This window comes from Phycodurus eques, chromosome 7, assembly GCF_024500275.1.
Source record: "Phycodurus eques isolate BA_2022a chromosome 7, UOR_Pequ_1.1, whole genome shotgun sequence".
NCBI lineage: Eukaryota > Metazoa > Chordata > Actinopteri > Syngnathiformes > Syngnathidae > Phycodurus > Phycodurus eques.
The window spans coordinates 18,050,155-18,075,683 of NC_084531.1; the positions used below are offsets into that span (position 1 = coordinate 18,050,155).

Sequence of the window (25,529 nt, forward strand, 5' to 3'; positions counted from 1 at the left end):
AGCAAAAAATGTCTAACACGTATTTACCGCATGTACAACATGCCGCTAGGCATGCCGGGAAGTCTGTGGCCACTTTTCCCAGTGCTACAATACGTAGTGTAAATATTAAAATTGTAATATTACACCGACGAAGGTGTGTGTGTTTAAAATTGTGCCGCTCTGACAAAACCGCTGGCCCCAGCCTGCCCCCCCCCCCAGTGAAATTGGTTTAGAACCGCCACTGCCAACTCTTTCCGGTTATTATTGTCTCGTCATAATTCTGGAAGAGGTTTTAAAAGGCTATATGCCAGGTAACACTGCGCTCTCAAAGGAAAATAAAAACTAGAAAACTAAAGGCACTTCTGCCGAACATTGTTGTGTAACTTTGTTTCAGGCTTTTCGCAAGTACAATAGCGTTCTTGAGATTTCTAACATTTCCCGCAGATTAGTTTTGATGTCAATGGATCGTCGACATCCGTAGGGACAACTTTAGCATGACATAAAATAAATAATAACAATGTAAACAGTCAACATTAGCACTAGCCACCAAGGTAATGTCAACAAATGTAAGTCAGTGTGCTAACTCTCATTATTTCTTATGTAATATTCTAATTTATTGAGATTGTGAATCTTGTGTTTTTCATTAGCTGTAAGATATTATTATCATTAAGATTTAAAAATTTTAATTATGAAATATTTATGTGTGTAGGGAATCCATATACTGGATTGTATAAGAGATTCATTTTTTGAATTGAGCTACTGAAATCAGTTAAATTTTTGATGATATTGTAATTTATTGAGATTATTACACTACGTATAACTACTTTTTTCTACTTTTCAGTGTAGCCCTTATACTCCTTCGTAAAGACAAAAGACCTTTTGGCCGTTTGTTTTAAGGTTCATACAAAAGGAAAGAAAAAACACTTGATGAGGATCTATCTCAGTGCTGTTTCTGTGGTTGAGGAAACTGGGTCATGTGGTCCCTTGGCAGCAACAAAGCCGATGAGAACAGACGTGTGCACCCAACCGCATTTGCAGAGACTTTCTGTAACATGTATTCCTTTCAGTTTAAGTTCAACATATAGCACTGTGCAAAAGTAGCTGTTTTAGCTATGCTGTAAATTATCTTACAGGGAAACCCTGAATGATCCATGGTGAGACGTTGGTAAAGTTTTCATTTGGGGCGGTTGGTCTTCCACTTCAAAATGGGACCATGGGATAGCGCAAAACGCTCAAAACAATTGGAACGAAACAATCTAACAAACAAGAATAATCGAGGTAAATTAGGGTCTCCTCTATTTAATTTTCTGTACGTGACTGTTTGCAAATGTTATTCAAGAGGAGACTGAGGGCAGACAAACAAAACAAAAATGGACTGCTACTACTAAGTGGAGACTGTGAAGTACAATCCTATGTCCTCAGCTAAGGCAGCGCAACAAGCAGGGTTGGGAAGGTTACTTTAAAAGTGTATTCCGATACAAGTTACTAGTTACTTGTTAAAAAAATGTAGTCAGTAACGTAATCCAAGTATCACAATATTAAAGTACTGTAACTTGATTACTTTCAAGCACTTTTGGATTACTCCAACACCAAATATGACAATCAATTCCAATAAAATATATTGAGAAGCATTTCTTTTTTCTGTCTTGTTCTGTATGTTTAATATGCATGTATTTGGAATGTGGGAGCTGGAGGAATACAGAGCACCTGTGATTCAGATCCAACTGTGAGACAGGCGTGCTAAATTCTTGTTCACCGTGTTACCTAGCTTCAGAACAAAGGTTTTAAAACCCATCCACGTCTCAGTGTGTGTGTTATACCAAGTGAAATGGGAAAAAAGAGGACTAATTATGAAGGCAACCTTTGCAGTTAGTGGAAGCTTAACCCCTCACTGATGCACATGCATGGAAAAAGTGTGGCTCAAACATATGATCAAAACTCGATGTCTCTATGAATGCTTAGCTGCCACAAGACATTGCCAACTACCAATCAGAGCAAAGCTGTTTTCCAATAAGGGGAACAGTGATCCAATCAGAAAAAAGCAAATTTACATATAAAATATTGAGAAATCCGGCCAGCTCATCTGCCAGGCATTTAAAACCATCTAGAATAGCTTGAAAAAGGGCATCCTGGGCATTCCCAACCCAAATTATCTTGCAAACCGATAAAAGGATATAAAAGATTTTAAGAAAATAAATGCTATGAAACTTTAAATGGTTGCAGGTGTGTGCTGACTCCCATTTAACATGAGTTTGAAAGTGACTGGTTAATTCTAAACAGCCACATCCCAGTCATAAAAGGGTGTGCACACTTGTGCAAACACATTATCTGAGTTTATTTTTATTAACTCAGTCAAAAGGTGATTTCTTTTTCAATTGAGTTGTACAGGTTATAGGTCACATTAATGGTTGAAAATGTTTTGAAATGGTTTACCTTGGTCTCATGTTTTTATATCACAAAAACCTGCCATTTGAATAGGGATGTGTACTTTTTACATCCACTTTAGACATTTATAAGGCTATTCTTGGCCTAGGTCAAAATTGATGCAAAACATGTGTGCATGGAAAATGAACAGTATGTAAGTGTTAGTGTTTTGGGTCGGCAGCGTCAATTGCTCACACAAGGTTTACTGTACCAATTTTTTGTTCCATCATTTGTACTGCATGTGTATTGATGCTATGTAAGATCTAGTATGTGAACCTCTTCAACACCAATGCCATCACAAGGAAAACAACAAGTGAAAAAAATAGACAAATCTTTCTTTTATGATACTGGCTCCAACTATCTGATGTTCAACAGTCTCCCCAGTGATGGCTTGGAATGGCCATTAAAAGTGGCGGCAACCACAGAGACAGAAAGGAACTGTGTTGTTTGTAATTGTGATCAACTGTGGTGAGGAAAAAGGGAGAGTGATAGATGGCGGACCGGGTGGTGGTGGTTGGGGAAGGCCTATGCACGGTAATATATGCGGCCCTATTGTGGGGAATCAATGCACCGTGCATTAATGAGGGGGGCAAGGGGAGCTATGACGAGATGTCCCAAGAAACACGCTCACGACCACTCAGCATCAAGCGGATTCTAATCGGAACCTTACAAGGCGCTTCTTGGGACCTGATATCTTCGCTGTTATTTTACTTCCTTGGGAGCAGGATATAGATACATCTACATTTATAGATACATCTACATTTTGTACAAATGCTTGTCGTGGGAATTGTCACCTTGTGGTGTAGGTCTATGTTGTCATATGAACGTACGTTTGTGTACACTGTGTGATTGTGACTTCTCTGCAAGTGTGAAGATGACCTCTCAAGCGGAAGAACACAGAGTGAGGTGAGCAGTTTTTACTTAATTTGCATTCAACTTATTATGAACTTTAATGTTGTTGTAGCGGTGTAACACTATTAGCCTATTACACTATTATCACTATTGGAATGCATGCATTATTGCACAGTGATGATCGAGAAAGTTAATTTGGTGGGCCACAGCAATTACAGGACACTTCTGTCAGTCTTTGTGCATGTAAAATTGTATCAATTCACTTTTTTGTATCCGCAGGCACACAGCCCTTACTGCAACAAATAACTCATGAATATGCAAATCGCTTGTGTATCCCCTCACTTATGCTCTCGTCCTGTACACTTTTATAATTTACATAATGAATGCCACCACACTTCAGTTGTACAGCCGGGGTCACAACCCTGGTCCTGCATGCTTCTTCTCCTGTCCTTGTCCTGTTCTATCTTGTCCTGTCCTTCCATCACAGGGTGTAGCACTACAGCCCCATGCAACACTCATATTTAACGTTTCATGGTTGTAGATAATGTAATGATTTACTTCACTCATCCTGTTTACAATTATTGCTTTGTCTTTTGTCTTTGTTTCTTTCTCCCGTCAATAAACTTTGTTCTGTTTGACTGATCAAGTCCGATTCTCAATAAACCTCAATTATAATACCAGTGCGGAAGCTTAAAAACTCCACTGTGACACAGGAAAACTGTTTCGGCATAAAAGGAATACAGATTTTCCATTCTGCTTGACCTAACAGCCGAACAGGACAAAAAAAAAAAAAAAAAAAGAGAAAGTGAATTTGGTGGTTTTCTATTATACATACTCTATGCACGCAATTGTTGAAAAGGAGGAACTAATTTAATTTCAAGATACCTGTAGCTGGAGTGCAATGAGTGTCCACACAAATCAGTTGAAACAGATTTGCAGCGTGGAGAGTGCCAAGGGTGTTTTTTTGTGTGTGGGTGGGGGGGAGTTGTGGGTGGTGGGGGGGGGGGGGGGGGGGTCACCACGCTTTGTTTCGGCCTGAGCCCTTGCGAATGCACAAATCATGAGAACAAAAGTATTGTATTGGTGTAAAGATGACAGAGAACAATGAGGTCCTCAGTACAGACCAAGCTGAGAAAAGTGAAAGAGGAGGGTTTCTTTTTTTTCCTTTTCTTTTTTTGTGGGTGTGGGGGGTGTTTTCAGGAGTGGGTGACACATCACAGATCTGGGACATCACTATGATTGACAAATTAACAAAACACAAAACAAATTTACATTTCAGAAAACAAATGAGCAAAAGCCAAAACACTTACATTTCTGAAAACATCCACTCATCCATCCATTTTCTTTACCGCTTATCCTCACGAGGGTCACGGGCTGCTGGAGCCTATCCCAGCTATCTTCATGCGGGAGGCGGGGTACACCCTGAACCAGTCACCAGCCAATCGCAGGGCATTTCAGAAAACAAATTAACAAAACACGAAAGAAATGTACATTTCAGAGAACAAATGAACAAAAACCAAGACACTTTTACATTTCAGAAAACAAATTAACAAAATACGAAACTAATTAGCAAACGCCAAAACATTACAAGTGACACAAACCAGAAAGGGAACGTACCACAGATTGTTAGGGTTCCCACGTATGTAGTTTCTTGGCAGGACACGCCCCACTGCAACATGATTGGCTCCTGCGTCCCGGGAAGGGCAGGCTATGCAGATGTAACAAGATGAACATCCCAAACATGTATCACATTTGTACAAAAAAAACTAAAGAAGTTTGTTGTGGTTTGGCTTAGGGCTCTGCGATTGACTGGCGACCGGTTCAGGGTGTACCCCGCCTCCCGCCCGAAGATAGCTGGCATAGGCTCCAGCAACCCGCGACCCTAGTGAGGATAAGCGTTGAAGAAAATGGATGGATGGAGGTTTAGGGCTAGGCTTGGGGTTTAAAGTGGTTTAGGATGGGTTAAGATTAGGGTCGGTTAGGGTTAGCGGGAAACATTAACGCCGCCACACTTACTGTATATGGCTTGAGCCGAGGCGACGCGGCAGTACGGCTCACAAACCCGGAAATGTATTTTCACCGTGAGGGAAAGCTTCTGTGCCTTTTGATTGAATGCAAACTGTGACGTTAAGACACCGTGCAATGGCAATTCAAGTTTTTAATCACTGCAAAATCAGTGGCCGACCGATCGCACAGTCATGGAAACAGTTGCCAAACCACGCACACTGCGCCGTGGATCAGTCGGGTTCAGCGGCGTCGCTCGGTGTGAGGCTGCCTAAACCCTAACCCGCCATAATCCCAATTTTAACCTCTTCTATACTGCTTTAACGCCAACCCTAGTCCTACACCTAACCATAAAATGTTTTTAAAAATTTTTTTTTATTTGGTGCAAATGCGATACATATTTGGGATGGTCACCTCGTTATATCTGCGTAGCCTTCCCTTCCGCGATGCAGGAGCCAATCACGTTGAAGCGGGGCACGTCTTGTCAAGAAAGAGCGTGGGATTCTTAATAACACGTCAATCTTTTATATCGTACATTCCCTTTCCGGTTTGTGTCACTTATAATTTGTTTTGACTCTTGTTAATTTGCTTCGTGTCTTGTTAATTTGTTTTCTGAAATATACATTTATTTAAACTTTTGTTAATTTGTTTTCTGAAATATAAAATTACTTCAGCGTTTGTTAATTGTTTTTCTAAAATGTAAATTTGTTTTGACTTTTGTTGATTTGTGTTCTGAAATGCAAAAGTATTTTACAATTTGTTATATTGTTTTGCACCGTAAACATTCTTATAGTGCATTCCACTCAACATCTGTAGAGGGAGCCTTGAGCAAAAGAAAGACTATTACAACAATTTGTTAATGTATGTAATGTACAGTAGTTGCATTTTTAAAATTAATAATTTCAAACATGTAACTTGATGTTTCCTTAATATGAAAAGTTCATAGTCTTAACTGTGTCTAATAGCCACTCAGATTAATACAGGACAAACGTTTATTTCTTCATTCATCACAAAAGAACAATTCTTCTTTTTTGATGTAAATTATTTTATATTAATTCATTTTAGTTTATTTTAAAACAGAGCCGTAGAAAGTAGAACAAATAAAATCGGAAGTTAAGTTGTGTGTAATTATGTGCAATGACACAGGGAAAAAGTATTGAACACATGAAGAAAGGGAGGTGCAAAAATGGTATTGGTAAACTTAACATTATTGAAGGAAGGATGAATGGGCAAATGTACCAAGACATTCTTGACAAAAATTTGCTGCCATCTACGAGAATGATGAAAATGAAACGAGGGTAGACATTTCAGCAGGATACTGATCCAAAACATACTGCCAAGGAAACTCTTCATTGGTTTCAAAGAAGAAAAAAAAAGATGCTAGAATGGCCCAGCCAATCACCTGAATTGAATCCAATCGAAAATCTATGGAAAAAAATGAAATTCAAGGTCAATAAAAGAAGCCCACGGAACCTTCAAGATTTGAAGACTGCTTGTGTGGAAGAATGGGCCAACATCACACCAGAGGAATGCATGCGACTAGTTTCTCCATACAGAAGGCATCTTGAACCTGTCATTGCAAACAAAGGCTTTTGTACAAAGTATTAAATAAATGCCACTTGGCGTGTTCAATACTTCCCCCCCGTGTCATTTCACATTATTACACATAACTTAATTTCTGATATAATCTGTATGTATAGATTACTTGGGTTGTTCCCAACATCTGGTGAAATTTGCATGTCAATTGCACCTTTGGAAATATATTTAGAGAGAAAAATGGTGACGTGTTAAATACTTATTTCAGGCGCTGTATATTATTTTTAAGTAAAACCATTAGATACTTTATTTACTATATTTATGTATGTCTTTCTTTATTTGTGATTAACCCAGAGGGAGCATAATATACAGCCAAGACACAGGAATAGCTGTCCTCATCTAACGGTTATTCAAATGAATACTAATGTATTATAACCTTATTATGATTTTCTTGCAGGTAGGATGTGACATAGCAACCCCTTCATATAAACGGTCATGTCACAAAGAAGAAAAAGAAGAAATCGGAAACATAATAAGAGGAGTGTACACTGGTTTATGTTTGCTTACCTTCTCCTCTTGGCGTCACCGTGCACGTGCTTCCTCCCCAACTTCTGGTCACGGGTGTTGACGCTGTCCTGGGACTCGTACACGCACCAGTACATCACTGAGCAAGCCATCCTCAATGTCACCCTTGACACTCTGCAACAACACCAGGGGTACCATGCTGAGGAAAAGGTGCGCTGTAACATTTATGGTAATTATGATGGAAGAAATACTTTCACATTGGGTTTTATATTTGTAGACCAGACTAGGGCGAGGCTTCTGGAGGGCCGTGGGCGAGGTGGTTCACTCCAATGCAGAAATGGACTTCCTGAGCACCACTAGGTCCGACCCCGTATACCACTTTGATTCCGAGCGTGTTGACAGCGCTGCGGCAATGCTGCGGAGGTTCTGGGCTCACACTCTGCTGTCAGTGCGGGCCAATGAGCATCAAAGTGCTCTTCAAAGCTTGGGCCGGCTATTTCACTCCCTGCAGGTACACAACATCGATTGAACGATTGAAAAGATAGAGATGTTTTTGTTTTTTTTTTGGTCTTTTTTTTTTAAACACCAGGACTTCTACAGTCACAGTAACTGGGTGGAGATGGGTCAGCGCTCCATTTACCACCACCTTTTACAGCCAGACGAGCCGGCCGTCCCTGTAGCTGAAGGTAATGCAGACCTTCATTATACAATATATACACCATTATCTTTAAAGTGGTTCAACGCCTCATGTTTGGTCTTTCTGGAATGCATTCAAGCGAAGGATGACTTAAACGCTTGCTTAACGAGCTCAAGGGTCATGGATCGTCAGCAGAAAAGCATTTAGAAGAGGCGAACAAAGTTAAACGCACGCAAAATGTCATTAATGACTACTGGAAAGCAATACACAAAAGGCATTACGATACATCTTTAAATGTCAAATATCTCCACATAAAAATGTCTCCACTTTTTGGATAGATCCCTCAGAACTAGTCCAAGGGAGACAAACAATTAGTCAACCTCTTGTTGCCCTTAACAGGAAATGGCTAACACAAGAAAGCTCGACGCTAAAGGGGTCGATGGACATAAAGTCACTATGAACATTTACAAAATGGATAAAATAATAGCGTAGAATTGAACTATTTTTCTCTTGCTGGGAAAATTTGGTTAACTTTGCAACACCCCTTAAACAATGTTTTTCTTTCACTAAGGAATAATTAAGCTGGTCAGACGAGATCATTCCGTACTTGTACATAGTTCAAAGAAGATAACATGAATGCGTAATATGTATGTGCACAGCCACGTGCACACATAGACCCTAAATGGTGCTCAGGCACCTGCCCTTATGACCTGGATGAAAAAAAGTTATTAAAAAAGTCTTTTTTTTTTTTTTAACTACGCTCTTTGTCATCAATTCCACCCAAAGTTTTTGGATATTTGAGAGTAATTTATTTGAGTCCGTGGAGAATTGTACAATTTATTTGGGGTTAATCAGAGGCACTTTAAATGTGGTCAGGTGTGTGCTGACTCCCATTTTACGAGTTTGAACGTGATTGCTTAATTCTGAACATTGCCACGTCCCCATGATAAGAGGGTGCGTGCACTTGTGCGACCACATTATCGAAGTTGTTTATTTTTACTTCCCCTCTCAATTTTTTTTAACTCATTGTGAATAAAAAAAAGAGTCCCACAAAAAGCTGCTGTTTAAACAGGGATGTGTAGACTTTTTAATATCGACTATAGCTTCTCTTCACCTCCTTTGTTAATATGTGTTTGTCTGTGTTGATTGTGTTAACAGAAATAAACATAAGATCAATATATGCTAGTTTTTTTCCCTTAAAAGTACGAATAATTTTGGCAAAAGGTGCCCTTTTTTATACTTCAACACCTGCCCCCCCAAAATGTCCATGTAAATGCCTGTGTACGTGCCTGTGTATGTATTTTTGGATCAACTGTGTATTTTTAAGTACAATTTAAATGTATCTATTTACCAGCTAATTTTCTCTTTCTATAAATAATAGCTCTCATAATAAAAATTATAATTTGTATAGTTAGATCATTTTTTTGTACATTCAATGACCCTGAGAGAACTGAATGCAATAAGTAGAGCTGTGTGCATCATGAAGAGTGACTGAGGGCTAAGATGATGATGGAAAACATTCCCTTCAGTGTGCCAATCTTTATTCACTCTTTGTCAGTGTGCCAATCTTTATTCACTATTTGACCTCTCCACAGGTGACACCCCTACTTGTATGGAGTGCTTTAGCGCCACCTGTCGAAACAACCTCCTCCCAAGACTGACAAGCACACAGGCGGACTTCCCAACTGCTCACAACCGGCTACTTCAGCACTTTCCCTCCAAAACCTGAAGGTATGCAAGTAAAACTAACACTGCATATTTGTTAGTACCCAAAAAGTAGTAAAACATGTATTTCTGCCTCTTATAAACAGCTGAGCAACACCAATGCGTGTCTATTAGCAATACTAAAACTTAACCTATTGTAAGATAGCATTTAAAAACATGAAACAATAATAAGAGCAAAAGGTCATTAATGACTCAAATTGCAACATACTCACTGGCCACAACATTGGGCACACAATCATAAATAAAAGCTGAATTCAAACAAAGAAAAATAAAAAATAATAAAAATAAAGAAAATAAATAGAAATAAAATTAAAGGTAAAATAAAGAAATATAGACATTCTCAGTTTTGATGGACAGTTAAAAATAATCTGTCAAATCTGACTGCAAAAAGTGTTTTCGGCTTCGAAAATTTTTGTAAGATTCGGACACAATAGAAAACTATATTGATGTGAGTCAATATTATTATTCTTGTTTTCTGTGACGTTTGAAGTAAATCTGACGATGCGCTTGCTCTCTGTGACCCGGAAAATGAGATGGCTCAAGCGCACGCCGCCATTGTTTGTTGCTTAAAGCCAGCGACCTTAGTTCGCTGGCGGCAATTGTCATAGTTACGAACTCAAAGTCACTTTATGACTGCAATTTCAGCTAGTGCTGACAATGATATGCTAAATTACTTTGGATTTTGACAATTTTTGGTGTTGTAGGCAAAGTATTTTGGGTGACAAAATTAATGACTGTCTCAAGCAGCAGCTGCTGCCGACATCCCCTTTAGCTTGTGCCGTAGCAGTTTTGCTAATCTTCCTGGGGTCCACATATAATCAGTACAAATAATAGATGAGTACAGCACACAGTAATGGCACTGCTGAGGGAAACCGTACCAACAATGTGGAGCGCGACAAAAATGAGTTTGACACCACTGATTTAGAGTCTTCAATTTACATAAGAGGCATATTTTTGGAATGTGGGAGGAAGCCGCAATACCCTGAGAAAACCCACCCAGACACAGCGAGAACATTCACTGTGCAGAGGAAGGCCTGAGCCGTGATTTGAACCCAGGATTTCAGAACTATAAGACAGACATGTTAACCACTAAGCTGACCTGGTACCCCCTAGTTGTGATTAGTAGAGGTTTAAAAAATGATCTTTTTTGGACATACAACATGTACCTTTTGTTGGTTAGGCAAATGCAGTCATGGAGGTATGCTGGACAGCAGCCGCTCTATGGCGGCCAAAGGGGGCATCAACAAAGACAGTACATCACCTCTCTTCTCCCCTCATCATTTCCTCCATGTGGAAGCGGCCACGCTGGCCTCTGAAGCAACGCTGAGTGTACTGAGAGACCTCAGGGACACAGTGGGGCACAAGACCTTCTTCAGGTGCCTTTTGTCCTTACAGACAACCATGCATCCATCCATTTTCTGAACCACTTATCCTCACTAGGGTCGCAGTAGTGCTGGAGCCTATCCCAGCTATCTTCGGGCGAGAGGCGGGGTACACCTTGAACTGGTTGCCAGCCAACCGCAGGGCACATACAAACAAACAACCATTCACACTCACATTCTCACCTACGGGCAATTTAGAGTCTTCAATTAACCTACTATGCATGTTTTCGGAATGTGGGAGGAAACCAGAGTACCCGGAGAAAACCCACGCAGGCATGGTAAAAACATGCAAACTCCACGCAGGTGAGGCCGGATATGAACCTGTGTCCTCAGAACTGTGAGGCAGACATGCGAACCGGTCGCTCACCGTGCCGCCCTCAGTTGTTATCATTACGTAATTTAGGATTCAATCCTATCTCCATCCATCCATTTTCTGAGCCGCTTCTCCTCACTGGGGTCGGGGCCGTGCTGGAGCCTATCCCAGCTGTCATCAGGCAGGAGGCGGGGTACGCCCTGAACTGGTTGCCAGCCAATCGCAGGGCACAAACAAACATTCGCACTCACAGTCACACCAACGGGCAATTTAGAATATCCAATTAATGCATGTTTTTGGGATGTGGGAGGAAACCGGAGTGCCCGGAGAAAACCCACGCAGGCACGGGGAGAACATGCAAACTCCACACAGGCGGGGCCGGGGATTGAACCCGGGTCCTCAGAACTGTGAGGCTGACGCTCTAACCAGTCGTCCACCGTGCCGCTCAATGCTATCTCTTTAACAAAAACCTGCGACATGTACAATTTGTTTCTACTTCTCAGTAAGAGTAAGTTAAATAAAGAAGAGAAAATGTTTTGTGTGCGCAGAAGTTTGAAAATGTGTCAACTGCCTTCACAGACTTTTCAGCGTGAAGCAGGCACCTGCTTTGGTGTTCGTCATGGACACCACAGGTAGCATGTTTGAGGAAATCACGGCAGCCCGACTGCGGGCTCACTCCATCATCCGGAACCGAGCTGACCTCCCTGACCAACCCGGAAGCTTCTTGCTGGTACCCTTCCATGACCCTGGTGAGTGTACACACACAAAAATATTGCTGGGAGAATTGACCCATAATATCTCAAAGTGTTTTTGCAACTTACACAACCACAAAGACTGACTATCAGTAACTTCGCACATCTTCTCAGAACTCTGTTACAAATTTCACACAACCTTCTTCAAACTTTTAGTGTCAGAATATTTTCAATTTGCAACCACAGAGTATCTGACACTGACTGTTACATCTATTTTGTTGTTCAAACACATTCTCAATCAGGTGCCAACAAAACAGTGTTTCTCAACCCAAAAGTGGGCCATGGAGCCATTTTGGGTGCAGACAAGTAGTAAAAATTCATAGCATAATAATTCAGACTGTTAAAACTGTTACATTTGCTTTGGTCTGCAGCCTTCATTTTCTCCAAAACAGACAAGGTATCGGTGTTGTACTTTCCTAAAAAGAAGAGATCATTGCCAAGATATAATTTTTTTTTGTACATGCAGTTATTTTCATCCTCAGTTTCTCATTAAGGTGCTCTGAAAGGCACTTTAAACTTGAGTAGTTAACTTTTAACATGAGTAGTTAGGTTTGGAAATATGATATTCATAGAGTTCGAAAGGCTATGTTTTTGTAACAATATGTTATTTATTGTTCCTAACATATGTAAAAGTGGGTCAAGACTTAGCGACAAAATAAAAATGTGAGTCCCAAGGTGACAACAGTTGAAAACCAATGCAATAAAGGACTCACAGTTTAGATTTTACACATATTCATGGCCAGAGCTAACAATGCTTGACTAAAACTGAAGCATGGAAACTATGAGAAATCTCAAGATAAACACTGTGAGAATGAAAGCACCAAAAGCTCTGCAGGCTGCCAGGCAACTAAAGAGTGACTGCAACTATCCAACTTGAAAACAGTCGACAGAGTTATGGCTGTAATTAGCCGTTCTTTGTTATCAACTACGAGGAAATGTTGAGGCAAACAACTGGCAATCAAGTCTTCCAATGAAATACGTGCCAGGGCCAGTTTGTGATGTGAGAAAATTTGGACTGTACACTGTAGTGACAAGCATGTAGGTGGACTCCATAGCAAATGGTCTGTGTATTACCTGTGTGCATACATTTACAACTGTAATTAGCAGAATAGCTGCCCTAAAGTTGTGCATGTTAAATTACAAAGCGGGCAACACAGTAGAGTCGTGGTTAACTTCTGCCTCACAGTTCTAAGGTTCAGGGTTAGAATCTCTGAGTCTGCATGTTCTCCCCATGCTTGCGTGTTTTTTTTTTGCGGGTACTGTGGCTTTCTCCAACTTTGCAAAGACATGCAAGTTAGATTACTTGAAGACTCTAAATTGTTCTTAGGTGTGAAATTGAGTGTGAATGGTTGTTTGCCTATATGTGCGCTGCGATTGGCTGGCGACCAGTCCAGATACATACTGTAAAATCTACAATATAGATCAATAATTCTCTAAGTGTGGTGTTGGTACACGAAAGAACACTGCCAAAGTACAATTCAGTTGTATTTACGTTTAAGAACATTTTGTCTTTAAATAGTCATTTAGGTACAACTTTTATTCAACTTTTTTTGTGGAATGCATTTTAATTGAATTCATTAATAAATTTTCCGGGCACTAGTATGGCAAAACAATTTAAACAAATTAAAAATGTAAATGAAATTGACCCTTTTATACTACCTGCAAGTCAATGCTAGCGAGTCACTCTTTGGAGGTCTAATAGCCAAAATATGGGACCTTAAATGAACAGATTCATTTCCACTGTTGTGTGCAGGAGTCGGTCCAGTGTATGAGACCGATGACCCGCACCGGTTTATGGAGCACATGGAGAACCTGATGGCACTGGGAGGAGGAGATGAACCAGAGATGTGCTTGACAGCCATTCAGGTAGTGTGTGTGTGTGTGTGTGTGTGTGTGTGTGTGTGTGTGCGTGTGTGTGTGTGCGTGTGTGTGTGTGTGTGTGTGTGTGTGTATGTACTAACTGTTGCGTGTTTCCAGCTGGCCCTCACTCACAGCCCACCACTGTCTGAGATCTTTGTGTTCACCGATGCCTCCCCCAAGGACGCCCACATGTTTGATGTGGTGAAGGCCCTCGCACTTGCTAAACAGAGCAAAGTAAGACTGTTACTTAACCCTCTCGACTTATGCTGGACATTTGTGTCCAGCTCGCTTTCTTTGAAAAAATATTTAAAAATAAAACAACAATTTAAATAATGATGCAATTAATAGGTGTTGCACATAAAAATAATAAAAGTTGTACCAAAATATATTTTTTAAATAAACTGTATTTAAGATTAAATGCAAATTTATTGAACTTCAATACATTTTAACTGTATTTAGGCTGTGATTCTTTCACGTACCACGAGCGCGAGCCCTTGAAACCTACCATGAGTGGCTTAATTACCGCACTTCAATGGAGCAAATGAACAATGTAATTTTGTTTTAAAAAGTAGGCGCTCTCTCTACTGGCTGTAGAAAGACTGTAGCACTGTACTGGTTTAGCAATACAGCATAAGAAAAAAAGGTGGTACTGAGAATATATACATAAATTTTTTAAAAAAAAACTATTTTTGAGGTTGGATCTGACAATAGTGCAAGCAAACTGCAATTTGAAGAGTTAAAATAATAAATGGACACAAATGACAAAAGCTGATGTTAATTAAATATGTTTTATTCATTGAAAAGATGCTTATATTAGACAAATCACATGAATCAAAAATTGCCATGAAGAAGCTGAAAGGGTAGTAACAGAAAACAGTGTCTTTGTGTGAGGGTAGGAGGGGGAGGTCTTTTTGCTGTGGTTTGTTTTATTTTTGTTTTTGTGTGTGTAGCACTTTGTGTTGCATTGTTGTGGAGTAAAAAGGATATAAAGGATATGAAAGGTGCTATACAAATAAAGCTTGAATTGATTTGATTTAAGGGGTTAAATAATGATACTACTACTACTGCTAATGATGATAATGTCAGTGCCACTCAAACTGATATTCTTCCAGGTGACATTTCTCCTGACGGAGGACCCCAACTACACCACAGAAAGCACAGCAAGGAGGAGGGAGAGGAGGAGAACAAGGAGAGGGAAGAGGAGCAGAGAACCTTTGCCCCCTGATCGCTTCTCCCTCTACTCTTCGCTGTCGTCCTTTTCTGGAGGACTGACGATATTCACCAGCAACTCTGACATTCACAGTGTCTCCTCTATAGTGGAGGACAACACAGCAGCAGACAAGGTAGTCAGGAGAAGTCCTATGAACTTCACATTTGGACAACAAATCTTTCGAATTAAGATTTGGCCAGCACGGTAATGAATGCTTTGCATGTCTACTGTACAGTTTTGGGGTTCAGGGTTTGAATTTAGGCTCTGGCCTTCCTGTCTTAAGTTTGAATGTTTTTCAGGTCGGGATGTCCCGATCCACCTTTTTCACTTCCGATCCGATACCAATATTGCAGCCTTGAGTTTTGGCCCATACCTATATTGGTCCAATCCGATATCAGCAAGAATCGTACCTACTTTTTGTGTAGTATGGAATGTTAGAAAAGGCTTGATCAAGTAATATTACTCAAATAGGGAACAATATAGTCAGCAACAGTAGGTATGAGAAAAACTGGATCCATTCATTATTAACCAATGGGTTGTGTAAAGTCAGTGTATGGTGGGAACAGCATTTGCTTTCTCTACATGTGCGGCAATACACTTGAACTTCTTGATGCAACTGGGGTTTAGTTTTATTGACAATATTGTGGCGGATAGGAATCGTGTAGTGAGGCTCGAGGTGCTTAGATGTCTCGTTGTGTGTGCCTTGTTGCCATCACTGTTCCTGCTGTTCACGTTTTGACCACAGTGTGGTGCACGCAATGAGATACACACTTTCAGTAACAAAGAAAGTAGAAGTCACCATCGAATATTGTTAATATAACTCGATTTGAAGAATATATGCAAGAGACTATTGTTATATTGTCTGTTTGTATATGTTTATACAGCACTTGTGTACCAATAGTCATTAATTTGAGAGATTGACGTGCCGCAAGTTCAGTGCAAATTTTCGTTAGCTCGTCAATGGTGTTTTTCATTCACTGTGTGCAGTGTGTTAGCTTTGAGCTAGCGATTTTTGTGAAAGAAAAGAAGTCTGATGTATTTGAACATTCAATAGGTGAAATTACTTTATGTGTTTAGTTTTACAGTGAACTTCAATTGGTGTGTCAATGAATGACCTTAAGCAACATTCACTCTTACTCCTTGCTACTATGTTAGCACCGTAGCAACCTGTTGTTGTGATCAAGTTCAAGTGTATTGCCGCACATGTAGAGAAAGCAAATGCTGTTCCCACCATACTATCACAGATGATGGCTTTTGAACTTTGCGTCCGTAACAGTCCGGATAGTTCTTTTCCTCTTTGGTCCCGGAGGACACGACGCCCACAATTTCCAAAACCAATTTGAAATGTGGACTCGTCGGACCACAGAACACTTTTCCACTTTGCATCAGTCCATCTTAAATGAGCTCGGGCCCAGAGAAGCCGGCGGCGTTTCTGGGTGTTGTTGATAAATGGCTTTTGCTTTGTAAAGTAGAGTTTCAAGTTTTACGGATGTAGCGCCGAATTGTATTTACTGACATCGGTTTTCTGAAGTGTTCCTGAGCCCATGTGGTGATATCCTTTACACATTGATGTCGGTTTTTGATGCAGTGTCGCCTGAGGGATCGAAGGTCACGGGCATTCAATCTTGGTTTTCGGCCTTGCCGCTTACATGCAGTGATTTCTCCAGATTATCTGAACCTTTTGATGATATTATGGAACGTAGATGATGAAATCCCTAAATTCCTTGCAATTGTACGTCAGGGAACATTGACCTTGAACTGTTCGACTATTTTCTCACGCACTCGTTCACAAAGAGGTGAACCTCGCCCCATCTTGGCTTGTGAATGACTGAGCAATTCAGGGAAGCTCCTTTTATACCCAATCATGGCACCCACCTGTCCAGGGTTCACCCTGCCTCTTTCCAAAAGTCATCGTTTGTTAACCAGGAAGTAGCCTCCTTGGTTTTATTCTGATGGATCAGCTCAGCACAGCCACTTTCGTTTTGAGTTTTTCTTCTCTTTTTATTTATCTGAGTCCCCAAGTATCCGATTCCCTCTGCTCTAGAATCAAACATTGTACGGTCTTGTCATCTCTTGTCATCTCTTGTCACCTCCATGAACCAGAAGGTTCCTGCTAGCCAACAAACCGATGTACTAACAAATTTCCACAAAACTGTATGTCCCCTTTCAAGTAAGTTGAATTGTTTCCTCCTCACCAGGTGACTCTCCTCCATGTCGAGACAGACCAGGAACAGATGTCCTCGCACTCCTTCAGGGTGGATACCTCTGTCAAAGACGTCACCGTACACATCACTGGTCTTCTGAGCCAGTGCATCCTTATTGATCCTTCAGGTACCCAAAGGAGAAACATTACATACAATGCCATGTAAACTCGATCCAGTGATTTTCAAAGTGTGGTCTTAGTACGCTCTCTCTCTCTCTAGTGCTACACGAAAGAGTACAGTTCAATACATGTATTTTCATTTCATCTTTAAGGCCTACTATGCTATTATATTTTAATGCTGGCCATTAATGTTGGTTCTTGGAGAGTTAAGTATTTTTTAGGTGGTAAGTGGTGTAAAAGTTTGAGAACCACTGCTATAGACAATCCTTGGAAGTTTTGCATCTTTTTTCCCCAGGCCAAACTCAGTCTCTTCTGAGTGAGCAAGGCTCTCTGGCCTCACTAGAGCCCTTCAATGGTCTGTACCGTCTTCGCCTTCTGCCTCCTATTCAGCCGGGCCAGTGGAACTTGCAAGCCACGGCTGATGGACATGTTGCATTCAACATAATAGGTACTACATTTACTGATAAAAATAACAAGAACATCCGTTAAAACTATGGCAAAGGATGACTGTTTGTTTTAATCCCCTCAGCTGATAGCAGTGTGGATTTCCTGTACTATTTTGCTACTGTAACCAATGAGACTCACCCTGGATTGGCCAGAATAGAGGGCAGCCCTGTGGCAGGTGAGGAATTTTTTTTAATGATGAATGATTTTTAATTACTAGTAGCACTCTCAATTGGTGGGGAGTTTATGGAAAGCCATTTGAGGAATTATTCAACATATATCCATGGTATAGGTCCATGAACTAGTATGCTCTTTGTTCTCACTAATAAAACAATTCTGCACACCAGTTGGATAGTAAATGTATGTTCAAATGGTTTGCGCCATGTGGCCCTGTGGGCACGAGTTGACATGTGCACTACTAGTACTACTAGTTAGTTACAGTATATAATTCTACGAGTTAACATCTAGCGCTTCACTATTAGTACTCGTAGTGCACGTCAACTAGTGCACATTTTGCCTCACATGACAGTAACATGTGTTGTCCTACTAGTGAGCATACTAGTACATGGACCTTAAACTGGATATCAAGGATATGGAATAAATGCTCAAAAGGCTTGCCATATGAGCTCCTATGTATGTCATCCCTTAGGTGTCCCTGCCTTCCTGGTGTTGGCTGTGACTGGCCTGTCTCCTCATGACGAAAAGGTCTCTTTCAGTCACGTGATGCTGCTGGGAGCAGAAGGGGAGAGCCTCAAAAAGGTGTTGCTCAACTCCTCCTCTTCCTTCTCTGCATCGTCAAGCTACACCACGGAGGATCTAATTGGCTGGGTGGACTCCATTCCCAGAGCCCCCTTCTGCGTCCGCCTCACGGGCAGAGATGGTGGAGGGAACAAGCTGGAGAGGGTCGCCACAGAAATGGTGCAGCCTACTCATGTTCAGATCCAGGTAAGCAAGGAGACATAATGCCACATGTAGACCAGGGATGGGTCTTTTGCCTTATCTATGATAAGGCAAAAGAAATAAGTTAAAGTACATGTAGTTTATTTTGATAATTGTATTATGTGTAATTAATGTAATTTAAATTAATTAACATGAACATAATACTGCACATGCATATTATCAAATGCACAATATATGTAAAATTGTTTATTTCAATAAAATAATCCAGCCCAATTTTTGTTAATAAATAATGTAATTATATTAATGAATTATTTAATACAATATTTTGTTTAACTCAAATATATATGTAAAATTGTTTATTTTACCAATATTAGTCATCCTATTACTTACAACAAAGTTAATAAAATTAACCAATTGTTTGTTGATAGAAAAATAATTAAAAAAGGAATAAATGCATCTTAACTAACCATTTTTTTTAATGAAAAAAATAAGCTACAATAAATAATGCAACAACAATTACAGGACAATTGATAACATAAGTGTTTGGTGGGCTGGAATACAGGATGGAGTGGGCTGTATGTGGCCCACTGGCCACACTTGCCCACCCCTGTTCGAGACAATCTAGTATGACTAAGTTGTAAGTCACACATGCAATTTATTAAGTTTTGTTATGCTGTGTCTTTGTTTTCAGGTTCTGTCCGCCCCTCCTCTGGTACCTGGCCACAGCACCACGGTGGACTTCAACATCCTGAACCATGGCCCGGACAGAGTCTTCAGTCTGACAGCTGAGGATGATTCTGGATATCTCCATGCGAGAGGAACTCAAAGGTAGACCACTCGAGTTGGAAGGGCAGCCCATGAAAAAGTTGGCGGTATAGGCGTAAAGTCCAAGCCTACTTTCCGTTACACCATTTTCTATATTACTATAATAAAAACTAGAAAACATTAAGAGCATGTCAATCATTATAACGGAGTAAAAGTATCAATTCCTCCTCACAAATACTCAAGTCAAAGTAAAAAGTGTGGTGCATTCAAACTACTCTGACAAGTACAATTTATCCAAAATGTTACTTAATTAAATGTAATGGAGTAAATGTTACTACCCACCTCTGTTAGCTGGAAACCACTCCACGGTGTACCCCTCCTCTCACCCAAAGTCAGCTGGGATAGACTCCAGTTCACCAGAACTATAGAAAATAAATGGATGGATCTATAATACCTGAATTCAAAGCAGTTTGTCATTCTTCCCATCAGGTTCCACGTTGCCGCCCACAAACTTTTCCACAGTCAGGTGGGCCTTCACACGCCTACCTCAGCTCAGGCTGGAGCGACAGTCACCCTGACGTTGTCAGTGCACGCTCTGGACCCTGCAGACATAAACTACGCGGTGGCCTACCTGACAGTGGTCCCACCTGTGAGTATCGTCTCATCGTGTTGGATCGTTAAGCCTTTATCTCGTGTATGAAGATGATGTGTTGCAATAGGGCTGTGAAAAGAAATTGGCTAACTCTGCTAAGTTGACGAGAAAAATTGGCCGACGCAAACATTTCTGCATCGAGGGAATAACAGATATTAATAAAAACATATTTGCGCCGCCTGGACCCAATTTGCGTCCGTGTTTACTGCACCGTGTTTACTGCACGTACCTTTGTGGTAGACAGACGCACTGTTGGACAAGTGAAAAATATTGCCAAAAAGGACAGAGGAGCGTCTGTAAGTGAAGACACTATTAGATGATGATGTATGAGTGAGCTGAATGGTAGTTAGCGTTTTTAACCTAAAATGGTAATCACAAGCGCTAATGCTAACCGTGAATGCCAACCGTTTAGCAAAGGCTGATTTTGTTTTCACAAATCCTGCACAGTTTACACACAGTACCAACATGTGCAGTTTAAGGATAGAAGTCCTTCCCTCATAAATGAGAATAAAATGCATGTTAGTAGTATTAAAACAAAAAATAAAAAGGGGAATCGGGGGTGGGGGGGCTGCAATTACCGTAATTTCTCGTTTATAATGCGCATCCCCCACGCCCCACCCCAAAAAATTTCAAAAGTCACTAGTGCGCATTATACATAGGTATAGGGGCAAATGGAAATCACTTTCACATTTTATAAATGTATGCTGCCACCTAGTGGTTATGAAAAAGCTGTAACCTTTCATTCCAAAATGCCACCGCCACCTAGTGGTTATATAAAAGGTGTCGCCTACACTTTCATTTCAATATAACAGGGGTACGTATGACTGCATATATGTACAGTTATGCTCATAAGTTTACATACCCTGGCAGAATTTGTGAATTTTTATATATTTTTTTTAATATGACTGATGACTGAACAACAACCATCATTAATTTCTTTATGGTTATGTTGTGTTTAATGGTAATGCTTTTCTTAAATGCTTGACCGTTTAATTTGAATCCCATTAAAATAAAATTAAATGTGTTTCGCCTGGTCCTTCATGTTTTCTTTTAAGAATTGTACCCATCTGACAAATTCTGCCTGGGTAATCAAATATATGAGCACAACTGTGTGTTTTCTAATTTCCTAAATAAAATAGGGCTGTGAATTTCAAAATAAGAGCAAGTAAATTAAAAAAGGATTACATGTTCAAATAAAGTGCTTAACTTCAGAATAATTCCTTGAAAAAAACTAACAAAATATAAATAATACTTCATGTTTTGATCATATGGGTAGAAGCAAAATCATGCATTGTAAAAATGCATTATACATAGGTAGAAGTGTTTTCCAGAATTTTTAGGTCAACTTTGGGGGTGTGTATTATACATGGGTGCACATTATATACGAGAAATTATGGTACTCGATAGAATATCCATAAGTTTATCAATTCTAAAAAGATTTGATAGTGACAGCCCGAGTTGCGAAGCTGTCCAAACTTTTACCTCTGAGGGCTGCATACTGAAAAAACACAGGATGCAAGGGCCACTTTGATATTTTCTAAAATCAAGTCCATCAAGCAATTATATATAGGTCAAATAGTATGGTAATTTTGGAAAACTTCTACATCACAGATTTCTGGTGATAAAGCAAATAGTTTAGGATTTTTAAGGATTTTGGGGTGCCCTGCATCCTTTTTTTTGACACCCATACTCTTTATTTATTTATTTTTTTTGTAAATAGCGTTGCAGGCCTTGTCAAATCATATTTTAAAATGGTAAAATAGATGGTGGGCCGCAAATGGCGCCTGGGATATAGTTTAGAACCTCCTGATATATGGGAACTCATGCTGCTTTCAGGACCCCGACATATCTCCTCCGTCCTGCTCAGCCACCCGAGTGCAGTCCTTCTGTCCTCCTGCTTGCAATGAGTCTACTTGGACCGTATCACTGGTTGTATCGGACAGGGGGCGCTCCGGCCTGGCTGCTCTCCAACTACAGAAGGGACAAGGCACTTTGACTTTACTCCCACCGCCCGCAGGGGACAAACTGGGCGAGGCTCATCTTGATCAGCATGTCCAGCACAAGGCCACATTAGTGGAGGGAGACCCCCCCTTGAACGTATCCCAGTGGGCGCTGGGCTCGTCTGAGCCCCTGTGGGGGAGCTACACGTCCAGCTGCTGCTCGGCCCGGGCTGAGCTGCTGGTGTGGGACACTGCTGGAAACATGAAGCGCTGCCATCTTGCATCTGGTCAGCAGAGGCAGCTGAGCGACACGAGAACAGAATATAGTGGAGGTGGGCCTGTGATGCCCACTGACTTCTCTTTCTTAATGTTGCTTCTGCTGTGCTCTGAGCTGCTTTCTTAATGTTACGCAGGTCAAAAATTGTTCCTCATTAGCATATTGCTGGAGGAATTATGAAAAAAAGAAGGCTGAAATTAAAAATGTGCTAAATAAACTGAATTTATTATTTTATTACTCTCTTGTGGTACGCTCTTTGACCTGTAGCGCAAAGGTCATGATTATGCCGCTTTAATAATGCAACACTTGACTGTATTGTATAAAAGTATTGGGACACCTGGCCATTATGAAACATAAAAATAGAAAATAATATGGAATTGTTCCTCCCTTTGCAATTACACTGCTCCTAAAAAGTTAACAATATTGGGCTTTCAGGTGAAATTTCTATTACTAAGTAAGGCAAAACTAAAAAAGACAAACTTTATTCCCTCAAATAGTGGGTTCCACTCTAATTGAATCAATGCCTTAATTAATTGCTGACGCTTTCCATGGAAGGCATTATCTTTGTGGGTTTTAATGTACTATATACAGTACGGAGAAATGTAGCCATGACTTGCATGTGCTAGAGATAATTGACATGTCTACTTGGAACTCATTAACTGCTTGTTCAGTTGTTCATTATTTGACAAGAAAAAATAAACCTGGGCAGCCAGTGTGACGTGTGAGGCCAAAAGGGAGATAGAATTAACGTCAAGCTTTTAGGCAATGTGGAGCGAAGAATGTGGCAGAAAACCAGGGCAAGATGCACTTAAGGAGTGAGGACACTGGGGAAGCAAGGTGGAGTTTCTTCTGGCTGTTGCCGGGGACATTTTGGGCTTGGGCAATGTGTGGAGGTTTCCATACTTGTGGTACAAAAACGGAGGCGGTACCCAAATGTGGCAATCGTCACTTCTTTCTAAAAATTACAAAAGAGTATGTGTAACATTCAGGTGCATTCCTGGTGCCATATCTTTTGTTTGTGGTGATGTGTGGTGTTCCGCTCTTCCTTTTGGAGAGCACCATGGGCCAGGACACCCAAGAGGGGGGCGTTAGCTGCTGGAGGAAAATGTGCCCACTGTGCAACAGTCTTATACAAGCCTGACACTCTGACATTCTGAATAAAAACATGAAGGAGTTAGTTCTTTGAAAAAAGGACCCACTTGTACCTTCATCCATCTGTTAGGACAGTTCAATGTTTCATTGATCACAACACTGAAAAGAGTGTGCGATGCAAGTGAATCATTACCCACTTACTGAAACCCAAACATAAACACAAATGCTTTGTCATGTTTGTCAGAATTTAAATTAAAAGCACAAGCCCTTCAATAAAAAAAAAAAGGGGAGTTAAACATACTTTCACTGCCAAGCAGCAGTGGGACGAAATATTGATATGGTGATTTCGGTACAGTTTTTGTACATCAGTATCAAGTCGACTTTGTGATATATGATATCGTCTTCGGTACAGTTTTTGTACATCAGTATCAAGTCGACTTTGTGATATATGATATTGTCATCTGTTACGGTACAGGATTGATAAATCAGAAGTACAGCTGCAACTAACGATTATTTAAATAATCAATTAATCTGTTGATTCTTCTTTCGATTAATCAATGAATCGGATAATTTTTTAAAAAATAACATTATTTCAAATTGAGAAAAATTCAAAGTGCTGAAAATTCAAAAACATAAATTATGATTCAGTTGTATGTCTAAAAACAGTAGTAAGCAAAAATGTTGATAATTGTTTTCCAAAGTAAAAGGAGATGTTTTCAAATGTATTATTTTGATTAAACACAGATATTCAGTCTGATCTCATTCGAAACGATTAATCAATTAATTGTTGCGCCTCTAATCGGAATCAAATATTGATATTGCGTTATATTGGATCCAAAACTGTAGAAAAAAAAAGTCTGGACAGTGCCAGGAGAGGGCGCCATGCCCAGTTTGACAAAATGTCCCTATGCAATGCAACATAATGCAATTGACTACAGTATTTCCTAAATTTGGTAAATGGAGTGCACTTATCTAGCGCTTTATCAACACAAGTGCTTTACAGAGGCTCACATTCACGCGCTCGCACACATTCTTGCAAGGTGCTGCCAGGCCCACTGGGAGCAATTTAGGGTTCAGTGTCTTGCCCAAGAACACTTAGACAGCAGACAGTCGCTTTATTTGCCTCACTCCCATGTTGCATTTATGTGGTGCACTTTAGTCAGCTTGACAACAAAAATATGCTAAACACAGCAATGTAATGAACTGTGTGTATTAATTATTAAATTCTGGCCGAAGATACAACGGACCACTATGCAATATATATTCCTCAGTCTATGAAGCTAATCAACATGAACAACCAATAGGATGAGTATATGAGGTAAGTATGGAAAGGCTGACAAATTGAATCAAACTAATGGGATGTGGTAAATATGTAATACAGAAGTATAATTTCTTGTTTTCATGTATGCAACTGTGCCTTGGTCCAAGACAAATTCCTCTTTACAGAGATGAATAAATGAAATCCTTGAACCTCAAATCTGTGATGTGTGTCAGGTACTGGCTATGGGTGGGCAGTTAATCCAGCTGTACAGCTGCATGACCTACATTATTATTCTGTCCTGCCCTCTCTTCTACCTGCTGTTATCCTTCAACTCCACTGCGCTGGAGCACATGTTTTTGAAAGGTACTAATTTAACTGTGTATATGGATGTCTTTGAATAGTGTAGAAGGGCACTGCATCATGGTGAGAGCTAATATTTTGTGTCCCTTTTTAGCTACATGAATGGATATTTTAGAATCATAAATACCTCTAAATTAGGATGCAGAGCAGTTCTACACCACTGCAATCTACAAGAAACCATCCATCCATTCATCCATTTTCTCTACTGTTTAACCTCACTAGGGTTGCGGGCGTGCTGGAGCCTAACCCAGCTATCTTCGGGCCAGAGGCGGGGTACACCCTGAACTGGTCGGCAGCCAATCACAGGGCACATACA

General features: G+C 40.3%; 2 protein-coding genes across 3 annotated transcripts in view; one reads left to right on the forward strand and one right to left on the reverse strand.

The window, feature by feature from the left end:
* The window catches only part of LOC133404707 (von Willebrand factor A domain-containing protein 5A-like), a 27,564-nt gene extending 22,702 nt beyond the window's left edge, over positions 1–4,862 (reverse strand). For both annotated transcript variants that reach the window (XM_061680826.1, XM_061680824.1), the window contains exon 1: positions 4,566–4,862. In XM_061680826.1, coding sequence (XP_061536810.1) covers positions 4,566–4,587 — 22 coding nt within the window. In that variant the 5' untranslated portion in view covers positions 4,588–4,862. The remainder of the gene's footprint in view (positions 1–4,565) is intronic.
* Positions 2,900–22,712, forward strand: vwa7 (von Willebrand factor A domain containing 7). Its single transcript, XM_061680820.1, is given in 18 exon segments — positions 2,900–3,309; positions 7,253–7,530; positions 7,598–7,831; positions 7,910–8,006; positions 9,553–9,617; positions 9,619–9,688; positions 10,863–11,058; positions 11,957–12,126; positions 13,883–13,995; positions 14,107–14,223; positions 15,102–15,332; positions 17,398–17,530; positions 17,818–17,970; positions 18,052–18,144; positions 18,616–18,911; positions 19,558–19,694; positions 20,121–20,280; positions 22,120–22,712. Coding segments are annotated over 17 exon segments (3,012 nt in total). The 5' UTR covers positions 2,900–3,309; positions 7,253–7,290; the 3' UTR covers positions 22,627–22,712.
* The last annotated feature ends 2,817 nt before the right edge of the window (positions 22,713–25,529 follow it).